At 42.5% G+C, this 12,017-nt stretch overlaps 1 protein-coding gene across 5 annotated transcripts in view; it reads left to right on the top strand.

The window, feature by feature from the left end:
- syne1a (spectrin repeat containing, nuclear envelope 1a) overlaps positions 1–12,017 on the top strand; it is a 252,167-nt gene that overhangs the window by 119,187 nt on the left and 120,963 nt on the right. For all 5 annotated transcript variants that reach the window (XM_063002393.1, XM_063002390.1, XM_063002389.1 and 2 more), the window contains 9 exons: positions 301–456; positions 2,166–2,330; positions 2,572–2,744; positions 2,864–3,017; positions 4,941–5,084; positions 5,182–5,346; positions 5,566–5,883; positions 7,477–7,632; positions 10,098–10,268. In XM_063002393.1, the coding sequence (XP_062858463.1) occupies positions 301–456; positions 2,166–2,330; positions 2,572–2,744; positions 2,864–3,017; positions 4,941–5,084; positions 5,182–5,346; positions 5,566–5,883; positions 7,477–7,632; positions 10,098–10,268 (1,602 nt within the window). The remainder of the gene's footprint in view (positions 1–300; positions 457–2,165; positions 2,331–2,571; positions 2,745–2,863; positions 3,018–4,940; positions 5,085–5,181; positions 5,347–5,565; positions 5,884–7,476; positions 7,633–10,097; positions 10,269–12,017) is intronic.

The following is a 12,017-nucleotide window of genomic DNA, read 5'->3' as shown; positions in this document are numbered from 1 at the left end:
GAGACCACAAAGGACACGATGACGTTCCATAATAAAGCCATTCATGCATTTTGCGAGATCAGGGTTTTCATTCATTCTGTTTGTATTTTGTTGTATTGTGTGTTCTGCTCCTCCTCCTAATCCATGAATACTCAAATCCCTTGTAGAACTGATGCTTTTGTTAAGCTTTGAATAAAAAACAATATTTATTTCCCCTTTATAAAGACCAGAACGATGTTTACTGAGCATTTCTTCTGCTCTGTGTCTCTGTGTTTATGAAATAAAATAATGAATCTTTTTTCCTCTGGTTGATCCTGACAGGCGGTTCTGGAGGAGATGAGCTCTGTAGAGGTGAAGCTGGGAGTTCTGAGGGAACGAGCTCACAGCCTGTGGGAAGGTCAGGCTGCTGGGAAGGGATTTGTGCACCGGGTCTGCCAGCTAGCAGCTCGCTACCTCGCTCTGAGCAACCGCACCAAGGTAACCTGGTTACCCATTTACTCACCCGTCCACGGTAACACAGATATTCAAGCAGTTATATTCAAGTGTTATAGTGCTTCTTATATTATATACCCACAATGTATCCTCTTAATGTATAAACACGATGTATACCCACATTATATACCCACAGTTTATCCTCTTAATGTATAAACACGATGTATACCCACATTATATACCCACAGTTTATCCCCTTAATGTATAAACACGATGTATACCCACATTATATACCCACAATGTATCCTCTTAATGTATACCCACATTATATATCCACAGTTTATCCCCTTAATGTATACCCACATTATATACCCACAGTTTATCCCCTTAATGTATAAACACGATGTATACCCACATTATATACCCACAATGTATCCTCTTAATGTATACCCACATTATATATCCACAGTTTATCCCCTTAATGTATACCCACATTATATACCCACAGTTTATCCCCTTAATGTATAAACACGATGTATACCCACATTATATATCCACAGTTTATCCCCTTAATGTATACCCACATTATATACCCACAGTTTATCCCCTTAATGTATAAACACGATGTATACCCACATTATATATCCACAGTTTATCCCCTTAATGTATACCCACATTATATACCCACAGTTTATCCCCTTAATGTATAAACACGATGTATACCCACATTATATATCCACAGTTTATCCCCTTAATGTATACCCACATTATATACCCACAGTTTATCCCCTTAATGTATAAACACGATGTATACCCACATTATATACCCACAGTTTATCCCCTTAATGTATAAACACGATGTATACCCACATTATATATCCACAGTTTATCCCCTTAATGTATACCCACATTATTTACCCACAATTTATTCCCTAAATGTATACGCATGATGTATACTCACAATGTATACCCTAAATGGACAATTTATGCCCTTAATGTATAACCTCAATGTATACCCATAATGTATACCCACATTATATACCCACAATTTATCCCCTTAATGTACACACACAATGTATATCCATGATGTATACCGTCAATGTATAGCAACATTATATATCCACAATTTATTTCCTTAATGTATACCCACGATGTATACCCATTATGTATACCCTCAATGCATACCCACATTAGATACCCACAATTTAACCCCCTAATGTATACGATGTACACCCATAATATATACCCACAATTTATCCCCTTAATGTATACATACAATGTATACCCTCAATGTATACCCACATTATATATCCACAATTTATCCCCTTATTGTATACTGTTAATGTATTCCCTTCAATGTATACCCACAAGTTATCCCCTTAATATATACATACGATGTATATCTTCAATGTATACCCACAATGTATACCCACATTATTTATCCACAATTTATCCCCTTATTGTATACCCTTAATGTATACCCTCAATGTATAACAACATTAGATACCCACAATTTATCCCCTTAATGTATACCCATGATGTATATCCTCATTATATACCCACATTATCTACTTATCGATACCCTCAATGTATACCCACAATGTATTCCCACATTATACACCCACAATTTATCCCCTTATTGTATACCTACGATGTATACCCTAAACCCTAAAATCATGAATGAACACACTTGCCAGTTAGGTATACCAAATTATGAAATGAATCATGTCCATATATTTTATTGTTCTGTGCAGGAGAAGGTCTCCAGGGTGGAGCGTGTGGTCGGAGAGCACCAGCTCTACTCTCAGGGTCTGCAGGAGCTTCAGAGCTGGCTGTCAGAAGCACAGCGGGTCCTCGAGACCTGTCGCTCACCTTCCGCTGATAAAAGTGTGCTGGTCACAAGAATGAGCCAGCTCGAGGTACTTTCATTTATTCGTTTTTTTACTAATTACTGCGTTCTGTAATTTAGCATCCTAAATTCCACACAGCGTGTAACTAAACCATCTAAAGTGCACCAATGGGACAAAATATTTAGTATGATGGTGTAATTTGAGACACAGCTGCTTCATAACTTCAGAAATCAGCGTAAACATCTGGCAGAACAAGACTGAGATTAGACCAAACAGATATTCCTGTACTGACATGGTGTCGCTGTTTAAGGACCTACTGACGGCTCGTCAGGAGCGTGAGATCCAGCTGAAGATGCTCATCACCCGAGGCGAGGCGGTCCAGAGGAACACGTCTGCAGAGGGGGTTCCTGTAGTTCGCAAACAGATCCAGGACCTCAAGGACTCATGGGACTCGCTCCTCTCTGCCTCCATACAGTGCAAAAGGTCATTTAGATTTCAGCTTTACGTTATTATTATTATTATTTGCACCATGTACATTTGCAGTGTGGAAGTGCTGTATGGTCTGGAGTAGCTTGAACTGTACCTGTGCTTTGATCCCGCAGCCAGCTTGAGGGTGCGCTGTCTCACTGGACGAGCTATCAGGAGGACGTGAGCCAGTTTGAAAGCTGGCTGGAACGGGTAGACGAGAGTCTGGGCAACTCAGATAAACTCTGCACTGAAATGAGAGAGAAGACAGCCAATTTACGCAAGGCTAAGGTACGCAGTTCGGTTCAAGAATCCATGTGCAGGGTACAGATTGCCGACCTGTGTATCCTGTATCACGTCGTCTGCTGTATTGTATGGTCGACCATCTGTTGTCATCAATCACCTTTATTTTGTTAAATGGACAATTTAGAGTTAGAAACATGGTGCGTTTATCTGCTGTAGTTTTTTTTTTGGTCAGATTTATTTTCATTGACTCCACAGTGACGTTTAAACATGCAGCACTGTGAAAAAAAATCCTCCTCACACTGCATATTTGTCACTTACTAAATTAGCTGGTGGGTCTGAAACATTTACATTTCACAAATTAGCTAAAATAGAAGAAATCAAGTGAGTGAGCAAGTGAATAAATGAATAAATGTGTGACTGAGGGAGTGAAGAAGGATTTAGTGGGTGAGTGGATGAGTAAATGAGTTAGTGAGTGAGGGAGTGAATAGATAAATGAATAAGGGTGTGACTGAGTGTGTGAAGAAGTTAGTTACTGGGTGAGTACGTGAAGAAGGAGTAAGTGGGTGAGTGGATAAGTGAGTTAGTGAGCGAGTGAGTAAGTCGGTAAGTGATGGAGTGAGTAAGTAATCGAGTGGGTGAGTAAAAAAGTGAGTGAAGAAGTGAGTGAGTGAGTGAGTGAAGAAGGAGTGAGTGGATGAGTGAGTGAGTTAGTGGGTGAGTGAGTAAGTGAAAAAGTGAGTTAGTGAGTGAGTGAGTTAGTGGGTGAGTGAGTAATTGAGTAAATGTGAGTTAATGGGTTAGTGGATGAGTGAGTTAGTGAGTGAGTGAGTGGGTAAGTGGATGAGTGATTGAGTAAATGAGTGAGTATGTGATTGAGTGGGTGAGTGAAGAAGTGAGTGAGTGAAGGAGTAAGTGGGTGAGTGGATGAGTGAGTGAAAAAGGAGTTAGGGAGTTAGTGGGTGAGTGAGTGAGTTAGTGGGTGAGTGAGTCATTGAGTAAATGAGTAAATGTGAGTTAATGGGTTAGTGGATGAGTGAGTGAGTGAGTGGGTAAGTGGATGAGTGATTGAGTAAATGAGTGAGTATGTGATTGAGTGGGTGAGTGAAGAAGTGAGTTAGTGAGTGAGTAAAGGAGTAAGTGGGTGAGTGGATGAGTGAGTGAAAAAGGAGTTAGGGAGTTAGTGGGTGAGTGAGTTAGTGGGTGAGTGAGTAATTGAGTAAATGAGTAAATGTGAGTTAATGGGTTAGTGGATGAGTGAGTTAGTGAGTGAGTGAGTGGGTAAGTGGATGAGTGATTGAGTAAATGAGTGAGTATGTGATTGAGTGGGTGAGTGAAGAAGTGAGTTAGTGAGTGAGTGAAGGAGTAAGTGGGTGAGTGGATGAGTGAGTGAAAAAGGAGTTAGGGAGTTAGTGGGTGAGTGAGTTAGTGGGCAAGTGAGTGAGTTAGTGAATGAAGAAGGATTGAGGGAGTGAGTGAGTTAGTGGGTGAGTAGATAAGTGATTGAGTTAGTGAGTGAAGGTGCAAGGGAGTGAGTGGGTGAGTAAGTGAGTTAGTGGGTGAGTGAGTAGCCCGCAGACACCCATTGCAAACAGTCGTATTGAACGTCTAAAATGTATACTTTCATTTTTGTGGTAGCCTTTAAGGGAAGGACCCGCTCTGTTTTACACAGTGCCTCAGCCCTACACATGCTCTTTTGACTGAATGTGCACAGGTTCCCACAGGCATACTTAAAACTCTTGTGAGAAGCCTTTTCAGAAGAGCGGCTGTTGCTGTCGTTCTAGCTGAAAACATCACATAGAGATCATTTGATTTTAATACCATTTGTTTTTGAAATGGGACGTCCAACAAGCCCGGGGTCAGGTGTCCAGATACTTTTGGTCATAGGTATTTTTCAGATGCTGATATTTCCCTTGTTTTGTCCTGTATTATTCACATTATTAAAGACTGTTTTGTATTTTTTTCCCACAGCTGCTTTATGAAGAGGTGTTGAGCCATTCCAGCCTTCTGGAGACGATCGCCACCAAGGGTTCCAACATGGCCGAACATTTAGCCACTCAACAAGAGGTACACAAGCTCAGCGAGCGTTATGAAGTCACCAAGGACAAAGCCAAGGTACGAACGTTTATTACATTACTGAATACAACACAAAGCGTTCTGTTTTCACTAGAATAACCTACAGTATACATGTATGACTGTTGTTTTGTTCCAGGCTGCGGTCAGTAAGGCAGAGGAGCTGGTCCTGGTGCACCAGGAGTACCAGAGGGGTCTGCACATGTTCGAGGACTGGCTGGAGCAAGAACAGAGCAGCCTGGCTCTGCTTTCACCCCTGGATGGAGACGTGAACACGCTAGAGAAGACCCTCAAAGAGCTGCAAGTGAGCATAAAGTCACATGATTCTTAAACTAATAAGAAAGGTCATTAATAAGCCAGCTATCTTGAGCAGAGTTGCAGGAGGACCTAAAAGCAGCAGGAACAACAGTGATTAAGAAATAAGAAGCAGTGCGCTGCATCACTCTCCAGTTCTACACCTTACATTAAACAAGTTATCAAACTTCTTTCCTCTGTCATCGTTCTCTGTGATTTTCTTCTCCAGGTGCTCCAGTCACTCTGCTCGGAGGGTCACGCCTTGCTGAACTCGGCCCTGTCCAGTCGGGAGCGGGTCATCCCGTGGGGTGTTCCCCAGATAGAGGACCGGGCTCTGGAGACGGCACAGAGAGAGTGGCAGGCGTACCAGGACAGGCTGGAGAACACCAGAGCCGGTCTGGAGCAGACCCTCACCAGACTTCAGCAGCTGGAAGGATGTTTCCAAAGCTTGGACCAGTGGCTGACGGACCTGGAACTCAAAGTGAGACCGAGGAGCCACAGACGCTCCGATTCTGCCACCAAAGACGTCCAGCTGCAGCGACTGCTGGTGAGACGCTTTTCTAATGTTACTTATCTAGGACTTCAGACGTGTGAGAGCGGTTTCTTCACAGGGATGTAAAACCAGAAACATTTTCTCAGCTCATGCAACACCAGACATGCAAAAATGTCAGTTTTACACATTTTAATACATTTTACACACGTCAAGGCTGCGGTGCTCATGAGTCTGTCATGTTTGCACTTGTGAGGGTTTAGGCAAGGCTTTGTTTTTTTCAGGCATATGATAGATCTATGATTACATTGTTTAAACAATAGTTTTTAGGTCGATGGCGCCTGCACAGAGTCGGGAAAATGGAGATCAGTGACTCTCCATGCGCGATACGGATCTCCTTGTGCGGGTGAACAGAAGTGGTCGGTACTGCACACATGTCGGAGGTGTCGTGTGATAGTCTGCAGCAGTATTATATTTATTCATTAGGATTTTAACGTCATGTTTTACACTTTGGTTACATTCATGACAGGAACGGTAGATACTCATTACACAAGATTCATCAGTTCAAATTTTTAATCTCAAACACAGTCACGGACAATTTTGTATCTCTAGTTCACCTCACTTGCACGTCTTTGGACTGTGGGAGGAAACCGGAGCTCCCGGAGGAAACCCACACAGACACGGGGAGAACATGCAAACTCTACACAGAAAGGACCCGGACCGCTCCACCTGGGAATCGAACCCAGGACTGTCTCGCTGTGAGGCTGTTTGCAGCAGTACAGAAAGTGAAATGCGATCTGGTAACGGGATATGACTAGAATGGGAGGAAGATGCAATAAAAGAACAGTCTTTAATTATGTTCTTAAAATAGTTTCTTAGTTAAAAAGTAAGCATAATAAAACATCGACCAGTGCATCATTTTGTTAACCAACAAACCATATATAGCAACCCAAAAAAGTCAGCACTTGAACTGATGAATCTTGTGTAAGCTACCGTTTCTGTCAGGAATGTAACCAGAGTGTGTAAAACATGTCATTAAAATCCTAATAAAATAAAATAAATAAATAGAATACGCAGCTTAATTTAGCCAGTGTTAGTAATGTAGAGCGGCTAGATAAATAGCATGATCCGAGTCAGTTTAACAGAATAAATATTCATAGACGTATTAAGTCGGTGGTCAGAAGGTCATTTTAATTCTTTTAATTATTGCAGTAAATATGCTAATCAAATATAAACAAACAGAATTCGATGCAGCTGGGATCCCAGTGATGTTCTCCACATGGAGGCAAGGTCAACACTGCTTCTACCTCAACACTGTGTGTGAGGTTAATTATCCTATGAATGAAAAAATAGCTAAATATATCTGCACGTGCGTGGATCACTTTACTACACGCTCTGTTTATTATTATACCAGCGGCTCTGTGAGTTCCTGATATAGGTCTGTAATATCTGCTGTTTTAGCCTCACTATCCATTTAAAAATCAGGTTCTAGCTGTAAAATCAACATTAAATAACGTTTTATAGTCAGTAACATTGACTAAGCAATTACCGGTTTTGTAGGTTAATGGCAGATGGTTATTGATCACTGTAGCAGTATTTAAAAAACCAATACGTGCGTAAAGACTTGAGGTTTCTCTTCATGTTCCTCAGCACTGGCAGGTGGAAGCTGGGCAGAAGCAGCGTGACATGGAGGATCTCAGTGCTTTGGCTCAGCAGGTTGTGGAAGATGCCCATGTCAGTGCCAGGGTGAGCGCCCGGGTCACTCAGCTTACCACCCGCTACCATTCCCTGCTCCTCCGCATCCAGGTGAGCAAAGCAATACGTTCTTATTTCAACTAAATGTAATAGTCAAGTACTTACTTCAGTAAGTAAGTTTACACAGGCGTAAATCAGCAAAATGTGTTTGTTTGCTGAACATTTTTAAGTGTACAGTGGAACCTCGATTTAACGGACCTCCATTTAACGGATTTCGGATTAAACAGACAAAATCTAGGAAAGACGAACATCCGCTCCGATTGTTTAAAATTCCCGCATATAGTGTAGACCAGTAGTTCAGTAATCAGTTGTTCAGTTTACATGAGTGAGAGGCTTTGTTTTGCTGGGAGGCTCGCTTTGTTCTCGTCTTTTTCTCTGTTTTATGCTTAATTATGGCTTTGAAAGACAAAGAAAGTGGTGAGTGAGAGAGGTGCATCTAGGTATTGTTAAGAAGTTAGAACTTATTAAGAAAGTGGAAAGCGGTGTTTCCGTGGACACTGACGTGGTGGTGGTGTGTTAGTGTGTGTTCTGCTGGTACGAGTGGATCAGACACGGCAGCACTGCTGGAGTTTTTAAACCCCTCACTGTCACTGCTGGACTGAGAATCGTCCACCAACCAAAAATATTTAGCCAACAGCGCCCCGTGGGCGGCGTCCTGTGACCACTGATGAAGGTCTAGAAGACGACCGACTCAAACAGCAGCAATAGATGAGCGATCGTCTCTGACTTTACATCTACAAGACGGACCGACTAGGTAGGAGTGTCTAATAGAGTGGACAGTGAGTGGACACGGTGTTTAAAAACTCCAGCAGCACTGCTGTGTCTTATCCACTCATACCAGCACAACACACACTAACACACCACCACCATGTCAGTGTCACTGCAGTGCTGAGGGGGTCCTGTGGGGGTCCTGACCATTGAAGAACAGGGTGAAAGCAGGTTAAAAAAGTATGTAGAGAAACAGATTGACTACAGTCAGTAATTGTGGAACTTCAAAGTGCTTCTAAATGGTAAGTAAAGCTGATAAAAATGGACAGTGAGTGTAGAAACAAGAAGGTGGTCATAATGTTATTCCTGATCGGTGTATACATAATAGTAATAATAAGCATATGAATTAGTTAGGGATTAGTTAGGTATGTATTATGATAATAACAGTAATAATTCTGGGTAATCTGTAACTACCTGTTCTGTCATGAATGGAACCAAAGTGTAAGCAGTTGAATTTTAGGCTCTTATGGCTTTATCATTTTAACAAATGAGAATCCACACTGATACGATTGTGCTATCAGTGCCTAAGTGCAGATTCTGATGCCATCACGTGACGACGAGTGTAATTCCTCAGCTGTCTGAACTCTGGAACCGTTCCAACCTGCATAAATACCCCATTTTCATCCGGATTCTCCCACTGGGAGGCCAAAAAACCCCACAGATCATCCCTCCTACATCTGAGTATTAAGCTTGTAATTAAACTATAAAGAAGCCCTTCTTTTACCTCTCATCACCGCTGCTGCCGTGGCAACAGCCGAATCGATTTCTTACACCTGCTGTAACGCGCCTCGCACCCCGTGCGTCAGAGGTGCGCGTGATTATTCGGTGAGAAACGACAAGCTGCCACATGTGCTGCGGTGAGGAGCTGCTGATAGGTGTAAGCGCGCCGACTTAATTGGAGTCGTGTGCCAGGGCGTCTGGATTTCACCGGGAGCCCCGTTATGAGGTGTGACAGGGACAAAATGAAAAAATCTACAACATTACATCTCCTGTTTCACACGAGGATAAACAATTTTCCACTGATATATGAACGTTTATGTAGGAGATGCTGGTTTCTCATCACATTTGCTTTGGTAATGACAACCAACAGCATTTACACGTGCTGAGAATCAGCTGATCTCTAATCAGTTTGTTGTATCATAAGAAATTGAGACCTTAAAGTGTTTACACCCTTTGTAAATGTTAAACTAGCTTACACCGACTAGGCATAACATTATGACCACTAAGAGGTGAACACATTATCTCTTCATCACAGCACTTTTTTATCCTCAAAGTTGATGTTAGAAGCAGGAAAAATGGGCGAGCGTGAGGATCTGAGCGAGTCTGACGAGGGCCAGATTGTGATGTCTAGATGACCGGGTCAGAGCATCTCCAGAACTGCAGCTCTTGTGGGGTGTGTCCCGGTCTGCAGTGGTCAGTATCTATCAAAATGGTCCAAGGAAGGAACAGTGGTAAACCGGCGACAGGGTCATGGGCGGCCAAGGCTCATTGATGCATGGTGGGAGTGTAGCTCAAACTGCTGAAGAAGTTCATGCTGGTTCTGATAGAAAGGTGTCAGAATACACAGTGCAAAAGGGGGACCAACACACTATTAGGAAGGTGGTCATAATGTTATGCCTGATTTGTGTGTCACTGAACACATTACTATGCACTTAAATCATGTAAGTGTATTTAATGTAAGCAGTACAATAACCATAATTACTGGTGTTTTACCACTAAAAAAAACCTGTTTGTGCTATATTACACAGGAAACCATCAGACAGCTCCAGGAGGAAATCAGAACCATAACAGAGGCCCAGGATTCCATCAGGACCTTCTCTGATTGGCTGAGTGCAGCACAAGTGGGGTTGAAATCAGCCAGCGAAAGTAAGGAAGCCCTGGACCGTTTAACGCTGGATAAAAAGATGAAGCGACTCGAGGTATTGTACATACACACACCACGTCACACCACGTCACACCACGTCACACCATGTCACACCATGTCACATATATTAAGTTATAGGTCTTCTTCAGGCAGGTGAACGCTGGTATGTGGTTGCTCAGTGTCTGGTGTGTTTATGTTGGAGATTTATAGTCAAATAGATATAAAAAAAAAAGCTAATTTTATATAACCAGCGGCCAAACTGCACACAGCACACTCGGGTCAGATCTGTGATCAGATTCAGTAGCAGGCTGCACGAAGGCAAGGTGGCAAAGCTGGTAGAACGGTACCGTACAGCAACAATGGTTTCATTCTTTTATTCTGAACATTTTGATATTTAAAAAATAAAAATAAAAAAAGGGTTAGGGTTTGGGGTTAGAATTAGGGTTAAGTAAAAGGGTTTGGGGTTAGGTTTGGGGTTAGGGTAAGGGATTAGGTTTGGGGTTTGGGGTTATGGTTAGGTTTAGGGTTTAGGTTTGGGATTAGGGTTAGGTTTAGACTTAGGGTTAGGTTTAGAGTTTAATTTGAGGGTTTAGGTTAGGGTTTGGGGTTAGGTTTAGGGTTAGACTTAGGGTTAGGTTTAGGGTTTAATTTTAGGGTTTAGGTTAGGGTTTGGGGTTAGGGTTAGGTTTGGGGTTTGGGGTTAGGGTTTAGAGTTATTTTTAAGGTTTTGGGTTTAGGGTTATTTTTGGGGTTTAGGGTTTGGGGTTAGAGTTTAGGGTTAGGTTTAGGGTTAGGGTTAGGATATTTCGCTAGCACACCAGCGTTGAGATTCTAAACTCCTCAGTTCGAAACTCGGCGTTGCCACCGGTCAGCTGGGCGCCATCTGCCGGGCATGATTGGCAGTGCCTCCAGCAGACACGTCTTTGCTAGGTCGAGATGACCGGACTGTGTGGGTGGGGCCTTCGAGCGCCGTGTAAAGACCCTGATTAACAGATAGAGGCGTCTGTGCAGAATGCATGGGTGAAAAAGGGTCGGAGGAGATGTGAGCAGCAATATACCCACCTCGACTGCAATCAGGGATCCACCAGCAGCGGAAGACAGATTGACTACACTAAACTGGGGGAAAATGCGTAAAATATAATAGAAAATAGGGAAGTATCCAAATAAAACAAAAGCAAAAATAAAAAAATGTATTAAATAATAAAATGATAGATTATAATGTAGCAGTAAAACATCTATAATAATAATTGACTCGTCTGAGGGTGGGACTGCCGGAGACGATTTCTAATAACCGCTGTAATTATGATTTCTGCTGGCTGGTCAGTGGCGCCTGCACAGAGACGGGGGATAATAGAGATCAGTGTGTGACTCTCCATGCGCGATACAGATCTCCATAGTAGATCTCCATCAGTAGAGATGAAATCTGATGTGTGTGCTTTTGTTCTGACCTATAATGTGCAGCCCTGTATTGAATGCTTAAATAAATAAAGCTGAATGAACTGAATTTTACAACGTAAATCAGATTTATATCAATCACACTGATACAGAGATAAAAGGGACTGAACAGGAAGCATCGATTTGGTACAACACACTCACACGGGCACATTACTGAGGCCTCGGCGGGCCTGGCACGGTTTAGTCTGCCTGTTTAAAGTGTGTGTGTGTGTCGGTGGGTGGTCGGTGGGTGTGAAACGTGTATTGATCTCATCCATATGAAGACAAAGCACATAGAGCCGAAGTGTGTGTGAAGAGGGCTCGATGTCCTGTCTCATCACACACACACACACACACACTCCCACTGTGA

This window comes from Trichomycterus rosablanca, chromosome 9 (genome assembly GCF_030014385.1).
Source record: "Trichomycterus rosablanca isolate fTriRos1 chromosome 9, fTriRos1.hap1, whole genome shotgun sequence".
In the NCBI taxonomy this organism is placed as follows: domain Eukaryota; kingdom Metazoa; phylum Chordata; class Actinopteri; order Siluriformes; family Trichomycteridae; genus Trichomycterus; species Trichomycterus rosablanca.
Note: the sequence above shows the minus strand (reverse complement) of the source record. Positions and strands in the feature narration are given on the sequence as shown.